We start from the raw sequence: 12478 nt of genomic DNA on the forward strand, positions 1-12478 counted from the left end.
CTGCTTGACCAAACTAGTGGTAGTTTGGTTCAGGCTCCAAAGGCAGTAAAAGCCTAGGCCGTAACCGGGCCAAGAACTTCCCTAGTTTCAACCTGTTTTCTGAAAGGCCATACAGGAACAGGGTGACATGGTGAGCATTGATGCATGAGCTTGGAAATTGAACACCAGCCATGTGATTAACACAAGAATAGCAGGTGGTTCTTCCAAGACTTATTTATCAAAGATCAAAGGAAGTTGTTCATACAAGGAATCTCATGCTTACCTTTTCCATCGCATGTAATTTGACTGTGAGCCAACCACTTTATTCCATAAATATGACAGCCTGATTGATTCGCCTTTGAGTTCTCCCTGGTAAGCAGCTGCCTGCATAGCAGTGGTCTCCCCTTGAACTGGGACACCTTGAGGGTTACTCCTCGAGGCTGAGAGACCCCTTACCAACTGCAGATCTTTGGGTAAGTGACCAGTATCATGCATAACCTTGTATGATAGTGCACCAAGATTTTGTATTGGTAACTTTGAATCATTACTACGTCCTCTGTGCAGTAATAGAGTGAACCTTGACATGTTAAGGCTTTTACAGTATCTTACTTCAATAAAATCACTGTTGCTGCTGCCTTTGCTGGTAGTTAAGTGGTCAAAATCTCCCCCGTGACAGAGGGTCAAAGGGCTCTGGTCTTTTGGGGGCCGTTGTTTGTCATTCTTTGTGATGAGATGTTCTCTGATGCCAGGACCTCAGCGAGGATGATGGGCTGGCCTTGCCCAGCTGTGGGATGCCTGTCCTGATGCTCTCCTGCTCCTCAACTGGATGCAGGGAGAAAATGAGGTGAAAAAGCTCATGGGTTGAGATAAGACAGGGAGATCACTTACCACTTATCGTCATGGGCAAAATGGATTTACTGCCAATTAAAATAGACTTGGATAGTGAGAAGCAAAACCAAAAATTAAACCACCACCTTCCCCCACCCTCCCTTTTCCCCAGGCTCATCTTCACTTCCAACTCTTCCACCTCCTCCCCTCCAGCAGCCTAGCAGGAAGGAGGAGTGGGGGTTGAGGTCAGGCCGCTCCTCTCTGCTGCTCCTTCCTCCTCATGCTGCTGCTTTGCCCCAGCGCGGGGTTCCTCCCACAGGCCTCAGTTCCTTCAGGGAACATCCACCTGCTCCACCTCGGCCTCTCCAGGGGCTGCAAAGGAATCTCGGTTCCGGCGCCCACAGCACCTCCTCCCCCGCCTGCCTTACACTGACCTTGGTGCTCGCAGTGCTGTTTATCACTTCGTGGTTTTTTTTCCCTTCACTCCTTTGCTCTCATGGTATTTTTGCCCTTACTTAAGCAGGCTTTCCCAGAGGTGCCGCCAGCTTGGCTGAGGGGCTCAGGCGCGTCCTGCAGCTGACTGGAACCGTCGTGGCCGGCACAGGGCTGTCCCCGGCCTCCGCCCGCAGAGCTCCCCACAGCCCCCGCGCTGCCAGCGCCCGGACATAGCCGGTACAGAGCGGGAGATAGATAACGCTTGAAGGGGAACGTTGTTATATCCTATATGCGACAGCAAGAACTGAGAGGGAGGAACAGCAAAGAAGGCGAGTGTGGGGGGAGGGGGGCGAGCAGCCACCCGTAACTGGAAGGGGGGGGGGGGGGACGGGGACCTCGCCTGTGGGACGCCCAGCTCCCGGTTGAGGGTGTGGGGAGGTGCGGTCAAACCCCACTGCCGAGGCAGCCCTCCGCGAAGCGGTCAAGAAAACGGTAACGCTGCATCTCTGGCTTCGGGCTTTGTAACAAAGCGGTGGACAGGAGGAAGCGGCTGCTTTTGCTGCCTCTCCTTCGCCCGGAGGAGAGAAGGCGCTAAATAACGCCATGAGTGGTCTGTCAGCAGCTGGAGTGCAGGCGGGACCTGTCCGTGCCGGGCTGGTCGACAAGGCAGGATTTAGAGTCTTCTCCGGAGAAACGTGTTTTGTTCTCCCCTTGTGCTTCATACAAACCTTTCACCGTTTCTTCTCCTTGGCATCTCCGGCACTAAAATTATCTCCCTGCCTTTCATGAGCTTCCACCCTGTCTGGTCCGTCCCGTCGTCCTCCGCCCGTGTCGTGGCCCCCCCCCCCGACTATTTGCTGATTCGAACATTCAGAAAGGAAAAAAAAAAACAGAGGCAGAAACACCTGATGGACTTGGCAGTTCAGGAAAAATGAGGGTGAGGGGAGGAGGAGGGGAAAATGTATTATAAAATGGGAGGAACACCACTAAGACTTCACTCTGTGTTAGCGCTTTAACAATGAAATCAGAGAGTCCCAAGGAACTTTTTCCCAATGGGATAAAAACGTTACAGATTAATTTTTAACACTGAAAAATGTATTTTTCTCTCTTTAGCTGCAGGGATTCTACTGAGCACACTGTGCGGCAGAGTGCACTAAGGTGTACAAGGAGCAATCAGCTTGACAGTGGATAATGGCCAGGAAGCTTAAAAGAAATTTAATGAATCTGTAACCATTTGTCTGCTTTTCTTTCTCTCTCCCCCCTCCCTTTACAAATAGTAGGGACATTTGTATCACATCTCCCAAGGTGTATTTAGTCATATGTTCATGGTGGGGAAGACTTGTCCCTGTAGGAACCATTAGGAGTTTCACCACCAGAATCAATATCTCTAAATGTCACATAAGATTTTAATCTACATGTACATCCTCACTTACTTGTAGCCTAACACCCACTCAGTAAAAACTATTCTGAGTAGACTGCAGGCTGCACGTTATCATGTATGCTATGGTAAACAAGTATCATTACTCATGCACAAACAATTCAGAAAAAGTTCAGATACATGTGTGTAAGGATTAGCAAAATGGAAGAAAAGCAGATATTAAGTGCAGGATGGTTTAATTATAATTTTTGTATTTATAGAGTTAATGATTCTTGTTTTCTCCATTATGTAGACTGTGGAGAAATGAGAACAATGGAAAAAATACAGGAGAATAAAAATGGTTGTAGGTTTTTGTTTGTGTCTTGCTGTTGTACCTTGGAGATTGGGATTTTTTTCTTTTCCCTTGAGGGATTTGTGTTTTATTTTTCATGATAAGGAAAACAGTCTGTGGAACAAAATTAAGGTACATGTAGCAGCATTTAAATCACCTAGCTGAGGTCTGCTGCTAGAATGTTACATCAGCTTTTGGTTTTAAAAGTGTTTGGAGGGAAAGAAAATAGTATGGTAAATAATAAATTTACTTGCCCTCAGACTGCGTGAAATACCTCAGAGAATGGATGGCTACAGCTGATGAAGATAAAAAGATATGTTGGGCTATTTGTGTAAGCACAACAGGAGAATTTATAAGACTTTACAGTTTTGGATGTCTGTTAGGATTTAGCTGTGTTCTAGGGAAGACTAATGAAAGCCCTAAGTGATTGCAGCATGCTGGAAATTGGCATCTGGAGGTATCAGGAGAAGCCTGAGTTGTCTCCACTAGTGCAACAAAGAATCCTGAAAGGCAGCAAGCTAAACTGTCAGGTTGCATTGTCACTTTAGCTATTGGGGATCATATTTATTTGATAACTTTTCACTGTTGGAGATAATGAACAGATTCCAGAACGTTTTGTCTGAAGTGGTAAAGTGTTCCTTTACTACATCGATGTCCTAAACCCCCTCCATTTATGTAAAATGCAGTAGTTATTACAGTTTTTTGTTTAATTACCTTTAAGAAAAAAAGCTCTAAGAAATACATTTGTTCTGTGAACATTCCACAGATCCAAGTAATAAATGAGGACTCTCATCTGAGTTTATATTGTTTCTCTATTTCTACTCTTTGTGCTAAGTACTATTTAAAAACCATAATTAATGAGACAGAAAGTGTAAGGTCTGTTAAGATAGTTACCTGGCACTGTCTTCAGCCTGCTTCTCTGGGGAGCACTATTTTGATTATTTGTCTTCTGTTTCAGTCACTGTGGGGCTGATACTCTGGGACTTCCACTATCAGAGGAATTGTGCAGCAGTAAACCTACTACGTGCCAGCCCCTTCCTTTGGTAAGTACAATTTAAAATTGAGAACCTCCTTTCTCTCTTGCTGTCTGCTCTGAGCTGAGCACACCCCCATCAGATCTGCAGGTTTTCAGAAGGTAAGTCTGGCAGATCTCTTCTGCCTATTGCATGACAACCAGAAAATGCACGTGATTTTATAATTATCTCTTAGAGTTCAGCTCACTTTCAGATATGGCAGAAAGGCTCTTTGTTTGGCAGGGAAAACTCATGAGGATTTGTTTTATTTTACTGGGAGACGGCAGGATTTGCTCCTCCAGACTCCTATCACAGAATGGGCCATTGCTCTATCACCATGTTTATCAGTTTTCTGGGAAACCAGCTGAGTTACAAGAGATGAGCCCTATTTCTTCATCTGATCTGTGTTTCCCAGCTGGCTTCAAGGCCATCTTCTGAACACACATGCACATTTGGGGCTGTGAGAGAAGGCACGGACTAGTTAGTAAGTGGTCTTTCCACATCTTTACAGCTCAGTCCATCATCAATCCAGAGGAAGATTCTCATTTTTAATTTATTCTCATTTTTAATTTGGCTGGCACCAGATGTCCTATAAAGATTTCAAGATGCATACGTGAATGTGCCACAAACCTGACTGCTGGTTTCTAAACCCACAAACATCTCTGCAGAACTAGGCTATGAGGAAGATGGGACTATCACAATGGGTCAGCCTAATCCCTGTGGGCACAGGGAGATTAAAGCTATAGGGACAGCATCTTGTCTTGCCCTGGTGAAGGTGACAGACATGCTTATAGGTCTCAGTCAGAAAGCGTCCAATGGCATGAACAAATACAATGTGAAAACAATGTGCACTCACTCTGGCAAGCCCTGTAGAGATACTAGCTTTAGACTGCTGAGATTAAGCAGCCTTAAGTATCTGGAATGCTGGTCAGCACATTTCAGACCAGCTGAAATATTTAGCAGTGCAATCTGCAAGGATTGTAAATAGGAATATTAAATTCTTGAAAGACCAGATACAGGAAAATATTTCTCTTATGAAAATCATAAACAAATGCAGTGCCTTCCAAATCCCAACATCTTCTGAAAGCACTCTCTGAGCAGAAACATCTGTCTCTTGGATAAGACCAAGTCTCTTTTAATATAACACAGCCTCTGATTTTCTTCCTCCCTTAATCTGCCTTTAGCCTTGTCAGATGTGCCAAGGGTATGTGCTGAAACTGCTAGTTCTCAGCCATATGCTATGGCCACAGTGGGATGTTGAAATGTGGATGATCACATCCAGGAAGTACTTGCTGTATTCAAAAGGTGTGGGAGAACACAGGTTTTGGTGGAGGAGGAGTATGATTAGTGGTTGTCCTCAGAGTTGAAATTTTTATGGAAGAGACTAGTGTTCAATGCATTGCCCCTGGATTATCAATATTGCTGGACCAAAAACAGTAGAAGAAAAAACTCTGCTTCAGGACCAAGAATACTTTCCTTTGGATAATTAGGTTCTGCAGACTTGAGAGTGGATATCCAAGTCTCACAGTCTCCCTTGTTCCCCTGTCCCCTTTCAGAACATGCTATGGGATAAGCAGTCCTGTGAGTCTCACCAATTTCTGAATCTTTGTCCCGGTTTCAGCTGAGATAGAGTTAATTTTCTTCGTAGTAGCTAGTATGGGGCTATGTTTTGGATTTCTGCTGGAAACAGTGTTGACAATATAGAGATGGTTTTGTTACATAGACATGTTTTCGTTATTGTTGAGTAGTGCTTGAACAGAATCGAGGCCTTTTCTGCTTCTCATACTGCCCCACCAGCGAGTGGGCTGGGGGTGCAGAAGGAGTTGGGAGTGGACACATGCTCAGCATATAAGGGATAGCCAAAAAGTATTGTTTAGGTTTTACCCCAGCTGGCAGCTAAGCCCCACGCAGCCGCTTGCTGACTTCCCCCCGGTGGGATGGGGGAAAGAATCGGAAGAGTAAAAGTGAGAAAACTCATCGGTTGAGATAAAGACAGTTTAATAGGGAAAGCGAAAACCGTGCACGAGCAAAGCAAGACAAGGAATTCATTCACCACTTCCCATGGGCAGGCTTCTCCAGGAAAGCAGGGCTCTATCACACAAAATGGTTACTTGGGAAGACAAACACCATCACTCTGAACACCCCACCCCCTATCCTTCCTCTTCCTGCAGGCCCTTATATTCTGAGCATGATGCCATATGGTATGGAATATCCCTTTGGTCAGTTTGGGTCAGCTGTCCTGGCTGTGTCCCATCCCAACTTCTTGTGCACCCCCAGCCATCCCGCTAGCAGGGTGGTATGAGAAGCAGAAAAGGCCTTGACTCTGTGCAAGCACTGCTCAACAATAACAAAAACATCTCTATATAACAAAAATATCCCTGTGTTATCAACAGTGTTTCCAGCAGAAATCCAAAACATAGCCCCATATTTAACTAGTATGAAGAAAATTAACTCTACCTCAGCTGAAACCAGGACAATCTTGCACAGTTTCCTAGTCACGCTCAGCCTCAATTTTAGTATCTTTCCTGGAGATTAAAATTTAACACTATATTTACAATGTATATGGAGACAGAAAAGTGCTATGTTTTCTGTGCAGGATATTTTTTCTAAGGCGCAAGGGCATTTGAAATGTGTTTGGAACAAGATGCTTTTTCCTTTTCTGTCAATATTTCAAAAGTGGCTTCTGATTTTGGGTGTTTGGCTCCAGATAACTGCTAGGACCTAGTTTCTGAAGGAGTCAAATATTTACACCACCAGAGGACATGTGAGAATTCAGCATGCTAACACTGGTAGCTGCTGATGGTTGTTCCTGACCCCTACATACTGTAATAGAACAGGCACGGATGATGGTCAGGCATACTCATAAAGTGCTTTAACAATGCTGGATGCATGGTTGGACACAAGAGGAGATGTAGGAAGGAAATCCTTATCAGGACTCCAACTTGAGTGCAAATGAAGAGCGATATTCACCTTCTCTGGAGCAGTGGCCTTCATACCTGTTTTATTTGTGGGTCCCTAGCAAATTTCCAGCATGAAAGCACGCTCCCCATACAGCAAATATTAATTGCCTGGTAATAGCTTTCCTTTTCTAATCCTAAAAAGATGCTCAAGTCCCAGGTCTAAAAGTGTTGCTGTAAAGCATTCTGTTGTGAACAGTGTCAAAATCTCAGTCATTCTTCAGGTCACTGAAGAGGAGAAAAGGAAACCCTCTCTGAAACAGGCTGAAGGCTGTTCTTTTAATTTCTCAAAAAAAGCGTCCCCTCCTGTTACTACAAAGTCTTTCCCTTCTCATTGCTATTCCCACTTTGAATGTTGCAACAGAGGGAACTAAATGCCTGGACTCCTCTCCTGCTTCTCTCAGAGGTGGTGGCCCTTCGGTAATGACGAAATTAAGATCTTCTCTGTGACAGGGTTTGGGCAACAATCCTAAAGTGCAAGGTAACCTGGCAGAGACGACTACACTACCTTTCAGAGGCAATGGGAGACTGAGCAGCACTTGGGGAAGCATTGGAAGAACTCCAAAACAGCTTCAATATTTCTGGTGGTGTTTGGGGTTAGAGTCTGAGGCACTGGAACTGCATATATTGCATAAAAAGTTTCACCTAAGTAGCGTCATAGGATGGATAAGAAATAGCTATCCATCCTGAATAGTTGCCACCACCATTTCTGCATGGCAGGGAAGAGGTGATGGATGGCATTTGTAGGACAAATGTGGGACTCACGGAACCCACAGTCCTCTGCAGGTGCTTTTTTTTCTATTAAAACTAAAAGCTACACATTCTAAATATAAAATCTTTTGCAAAGCTAAGGACTGAGATTTAAAAGCCAAGAAGTTTTCTCGTAGTCCATTGGTTGAAGTCTTCAGGAAAAAAATTGTGAATGTGCAGGCAATAGTCTAGTTGTTATGGTCACAGCTCTGACATGCTTCGGGTGTCTATGAATAATGTCAGAGAATATGTCCAGGGCTCTCCTGCTCCCCACACCCTCCACGGCTGCTCTCTTTTGGAGCCTTGCAAAAAGAACCGCAGCTAGGACAACAGTGTCACCTGCCGGTAAGCGGAATGACTGCTCCTGCGTGCTGTTTTCATCTGCACTGCACATCGCTGATTGCTTTTATGTGTTCTGTGAGAATACCGGTTCTCACCTTTATGTTAAAGGTGACAATGCGGTGAAGGGATGTCAGGAGCAGGTTCAGAGTTGGCAGCATTTCTTTCAATTTCTGTGTTACTTGTACAGTAGAGGTTTTCTAAGGTTTGCTTAACAAATAATAGAGTGGCTTTGGTGATACAGCTTTTGTTTATGTTACTTAATTTAATACAGTTTTAAAATCATGGCTGATACTGAGCCTCATTTTGTTCTGCATTTGCTGTTGGTTAAGAACACATAAAAGCCTAGCATGGATATCACCTGCTTACCTTAAAACCTGAGAAGTCTGTGGATCTCTTTATATATGTAACACATATGTATGTGTATCTTTCACAAGGGTGATCAAATGAGCCATCACGTGGAAGAAAACTGCAAGAAAAGCAATTCTGCCCAAGAAACATCTGCAGATGGAAATGTCTCTCCTGCTAAGGACTGCTCAATAACACAAAAACAATTGGTATGAGTTCTCCAATACCATTTTATTATCAAGATACTTAAAATTGCCTTAAATTTCTTTCATAAATTTCTTTCATAAACAGCTGGAGTCAATAGGGAAATATCAGTAATAACAATAGTGAAATAAGTCAAGTTTGCCATGCATAATTTAAAGGGCTAACAGCAGTTCCGAACTCAAATGAAATACAGTAAGCATGGAAATAAGAGAGTAGTCTCAGAGAGAGGACCATCTCCATAGCTTATTGTTTGTTTCCAACTTGAAATTGCATAATTCATGGTCATGGTCAATGATGATGATGAAGCATATTTTCTGCACCAAAAATATACCCCAGACCTAAAAGCAGAAATGTCTAAATACTGTAGGTGCGTGAGATTGTTCTAAGGTTTTCAGAAGGATACAATTAAAGATGCACAGCATCAATGACCTTGTAAATAAGTGCATTCAACTGTACAGATATTTCTAAATCACTGTATCAGCAGATTGGACTGAACAGCCACTGCTTTCCCCATGAAAAGCAATGACGGCACTCACTTGTTTGCGAAAAATCACTGTGGACTCTGAAAGGAATGACACCTCCAGGGAAGCTCAGGGGTGGCAAGTCAGGTCTACTTACCTAAGAGGAAAGAAGATAAATTTGTATGTATGTTTGTGCCTTTGCATCATGAATGACAAGTGTATGTTCAATGCCCACAGTCATTGTCCAAAGAGAACTTGTTTGACACAATCATAGAATGGTTTGGGTTGGCAGAGACCTCACAGATCATCTAGTTCCAACCCCCCCCCTCCATGGGCAGAGACACCCTCCACTAGACCACATTGCCCAAAGCCCCATCCAACCTGGCCTTTAACACTGCCAGGGAGGGGGCATCCACAACCTTTCTGGGCAACCTGTTCCAGTACCTCACCACTCTCACAGTAAACAATTTCTTTCTAACATCTAATCTATATCTACCCTCCTTCAGCTTAAACCCATTATCCCTTGTTCTGCCACTCCATGCCCTTGTAAACAGTCCCTCTCCAGCTTTCTTGTAGGCCCCTTCAGGTATTGGAAGGCTACTATAAAGGATCCGTGGAGCCTTCCGTTCTCCAGGCTGAACAATCCCAACTCTCTCAGCCTGTCTTTGTAGGAGAGATGCTCCAGTCCTCTGGTCATCTTTGTGGCCTTCATCTGGATTCATTCTAACAGTTCCATGTCTTTCTTGTACTGGGGACCCGAGACCTGGACGCAGTACTGCAGGTGGGGTCTCACCAGAGCAGAGTAGAGGGCCAGAATCACCTCCCTTGAACTGCTGTTCACAATTCTTCTGATGCATCCCAGGATGGGGTTGGCTTTCTGTGCTGCAAGTGCATATTGCCAGGTCATGTTGAGCTTCTTGCCCACCAATGCCACCAAGTGCTTCTCATCAGGGCTGTTCTCAATCCATTCTCTGCCCAGCCTGTAGTTGTGCTTGGGATTGCCCTGACCCACGTGCAGTACTTTGCACTTGACCTTGTTGAACTTCATGCAGTTCACACAGGCCCACCTCTCAAACTTGTCAAGGTCGCTCTGGATGGCCTCCCTTCCCTCCAGCGTGTCAGAGGGTGCGCTCGATCCCACTGTCCATGTTGCCGACAAAGTTGTTAAACAGCCCATGCTTGTTTGCACTGACTTCAGACGTGACTGTCAACATACAGGGGCTATGTGGAATGGCAATACACAGAGCCAATGTTTTAACCTCCAAAACTATTCAGCAGTTTTAGCCAATTGCAAACATGAATTTCATAAAATAGACAAGAAAATGCTCCCTCTCATTTCTCAAAAACTGTGCTCAGTTTAGTTTATTTTTCTCTGTCCTTTTTTTATACTCCTCACTCGTGCAAATGCTTCCTGTGGTAGTTGCTCCTCCAGACACTTCTCTTGCCCACAGATGGTTTGGACAAAGGTGGGTTCTCGGCATCTGAGGGGACAGTGAAGTGAAGGGCGAATCCAGCTATGATGCTTATAATCATAGTACTTGATTTTACGTTATGGATAAAGTTGAAGAAAAAAATGCATGACTGTGCCTCCCACAAGACAACTTACAAACTCTATGCCACTGTACCAGTGTTGTGTATTCAAAGTCATGGTTGTTCACTCTCCTGATAGGATGCACGCTTGGCCATAGGAAAGACTGGTAGAGGAATACTCAATTAACAGATTACAAGGAAATATTTTAAACAATGTGATCTTAATTTAAGTCAAGGTTTGCTTCACTTTCCTACCTGTGTTAAGTTAACAAGAGTATTAATTTGAATGTCATATGAAAGCCAGTGAGGACATTTGGCAGCTAAGAAATACTTGGTTTAATTGTACTAATTATAAACTTTCTGTTGTTTATTTATAGCAACAACTTGAGAAACAATTAAAATGCTTAGCCTTTCAAAATCCAGGACCTCAGGTAGCTGACTTCAATCCTGAAACTAGAGAGCAGAAAAAGAAAGCACGCATGTCACAGATGAAAAAAGATTTTTTTTATAAGCCCAAGTAAGATGCACTAATTTGTAACATATTTTACTTTAAAAAATGTTTACTGTAAAAAATATGGTATACTGTTTACTGAATATAAATTAAACATATAAAAGCATTAATGTTTTGCAGAGAGAATTCTTATTACACATGAAAGCTGTGCTGGGAAAACAAGGTTTTTTTCTGTGTGACTTAAGAGAATTTAGATTTACTTCTTTGGCACACTTTCAGTTTTAATAACTATGGGTATTGCAATTAGGATATATTGCTGGTATTTATGCTGCGAGGTTGTTAAAGAGGAAATATTTGTTCCTAGACATATGTTTTCCACATTTGTTTGGTTTAATATTCAAACATGTTGAAGCATTCTCTGAGAATCACTTTTTCTTCTCTTTTGCAGAATTACAAAGAAATATGACAAACATGGCAGGCTGCTTTGTAATAACATTGATTTGTGTGATTGCCTGGAAAAGAACTGCCTGGGTTGCTTCTATCCGTGTCCCAAATGCAATTCAAACAAATGTGGACCAGAATGTCGCTGCAATAGGAAATGGGTTTATGATACAATTGCAACTGAAGCTGGGAGTGTGATCAGTGTGTTGCCCTTTTTTGTCCCTGACTGATTTTGTTCTGATAGCTTTTGCACCTGAGCAAAGTTCTTCTTTCTTCACATTACATTAAAATAAATCCTGGCTTTATGAATTGTCTCTAGTGAAGTGCCTGGTAGTGGTGCTTGTGCTTCTTTATTGCTGCCTGTGTAGTAGACTTCAACCTTCCCCATTGAGTAAAAGTACGTATTTCATTCTTCCTCATCCTTGCAAGCTTTAGTGAGGCACCTAGTCAGTCTTCTCCAAATCTTGACTTTCTAAAATTGAAGGGGTCTTTGCTGCTGTGGGAAGACAATTTTCTTACCTTGGGAAGCTGAACCACATTACTTGCCATCAGTTTTTTCTTGCTTATTTCTCTGCAGTCAGCATTTTTTTCCTTTTTCTTTTTTTTTTTTTTTTTCCCCCAGCATATGGTATACTCAATTTTGATCAGTCATTAATTATATAGCTAGAGGTAAATGGATTGGATATTTTTGCCTCTGGGCAGAAAAGTCTCTTCAGTTCCAGTCACTGCAAAATGTGACAGATTACAAATACCATAACTTACAACTTACACCCAGTCTTCTTATGAGGTTGCTGTTCCTGTTCATGATGGGCACTCACACCCTTTTTTAGAAGTGAGGGACCCTCTAGATCTTGAAGGGGAGAAGGCTGCCAATTGCCGCAAATGATCTCCAGGAGCATGCTTCTAGTGGGGGAATCATTCCCTGGGCCAGTGCTTCTTGTTTTTGAGGAGGCTCTCCCAACTTTAAATGTGGCAACACCTTTCTCCCCTACAAGAGGCCATTCTCTGTGGACAAAGACCTTCTGCTCCAAGG

General features: G+C 43.3%; 1 protein-coding gene across 4 annotated transcripts; it reads left to right on the plus strand.

The window, feature by feature from the left end:
- The first annotated feature begins 1328 nt into the window (after nucleotides 1-1328).
- ARL14EPL (ARF like GTPase 14 effector protein like) lies at nucleotides 1329-11756 on the plus strand. 4 transcript variants are annotated; one of them, XM_075739795.1, is made up of 5 exons: nucleotides 1329-1479; nucleotides 3910-3994; nucleotides 8448-8567; nucleotides 10931-11070; nucleotides 11453-11756. In XM_075739795.1, the coding sequence occupies exons 3-5, from the start codon at nucleotides 8457-8459 to the stop codon at nucleotides 11673-11675; spliced, it is 474 nt and encodes a 157-aa protein (XP_075595910.1). In that variant the 5' UTR covers nucleotides 1329-1479; nucleotides 3910-3994; nucleotides 8448-8456; the 3' UTR covers nucleotides 11676-11756. The 4 variants fall into 4 exon arrangements, with proteins under 4 accessions (XP_075595910.1, XP_075595907.1, XP_075595909.1 ...); XM_075739792.1 differs by lacking the exon at nucleotides 1329-1479 and adding an exon at nucleotides 1717-1937; XM_075739793.1 differs by lacking the exon at nucleotides 1329-1479 and adding an exon at nucleotides 2361-2468.
- The last annotated feature ends 722 nt before the right edge of the window (nucleotides 11757-12478 follow it).

The sequence above is a fragment of the Balearica regulorum genome, chromosome Z, assembly GCF_011004875.1.
Source record: "Balearica regulorum gibbericeps isolate bBalReg1 chromosome Z, bBalReg1.pri, whole genome shotgun sequence".
NCBI lineage: Eukaryota > Metazoa > Chordata > Aves > Gruiformes > Gruidae > Balearica > Balearica regulorum.

Bases quoted from the DNA above. Each gene is read 5' to 3' on its own strand.
- ARL14EPL (XM_075739792.1), top strand. From the start codon at position 1,846: ATGAGTGGTCTGTCAGCAGCTGGAGTGCAGGCGGGACCTGTCCGTGCC. The intron at 1,938-3,909 runs GTGTTTTGTTCT...CTTCTGTTTCAG, and splicing joins AGAGTCTTCTCCGGAGAAAC to TCACTGTGGGGCTGATACTC. The intron at 3,995-8,447 runs GTAAGTACAATT...ATCTTTCACAAG, and splicing joins CGTGCCAGCCCCTTCCTTTG to GGTGATCAAATGAGCCATCA.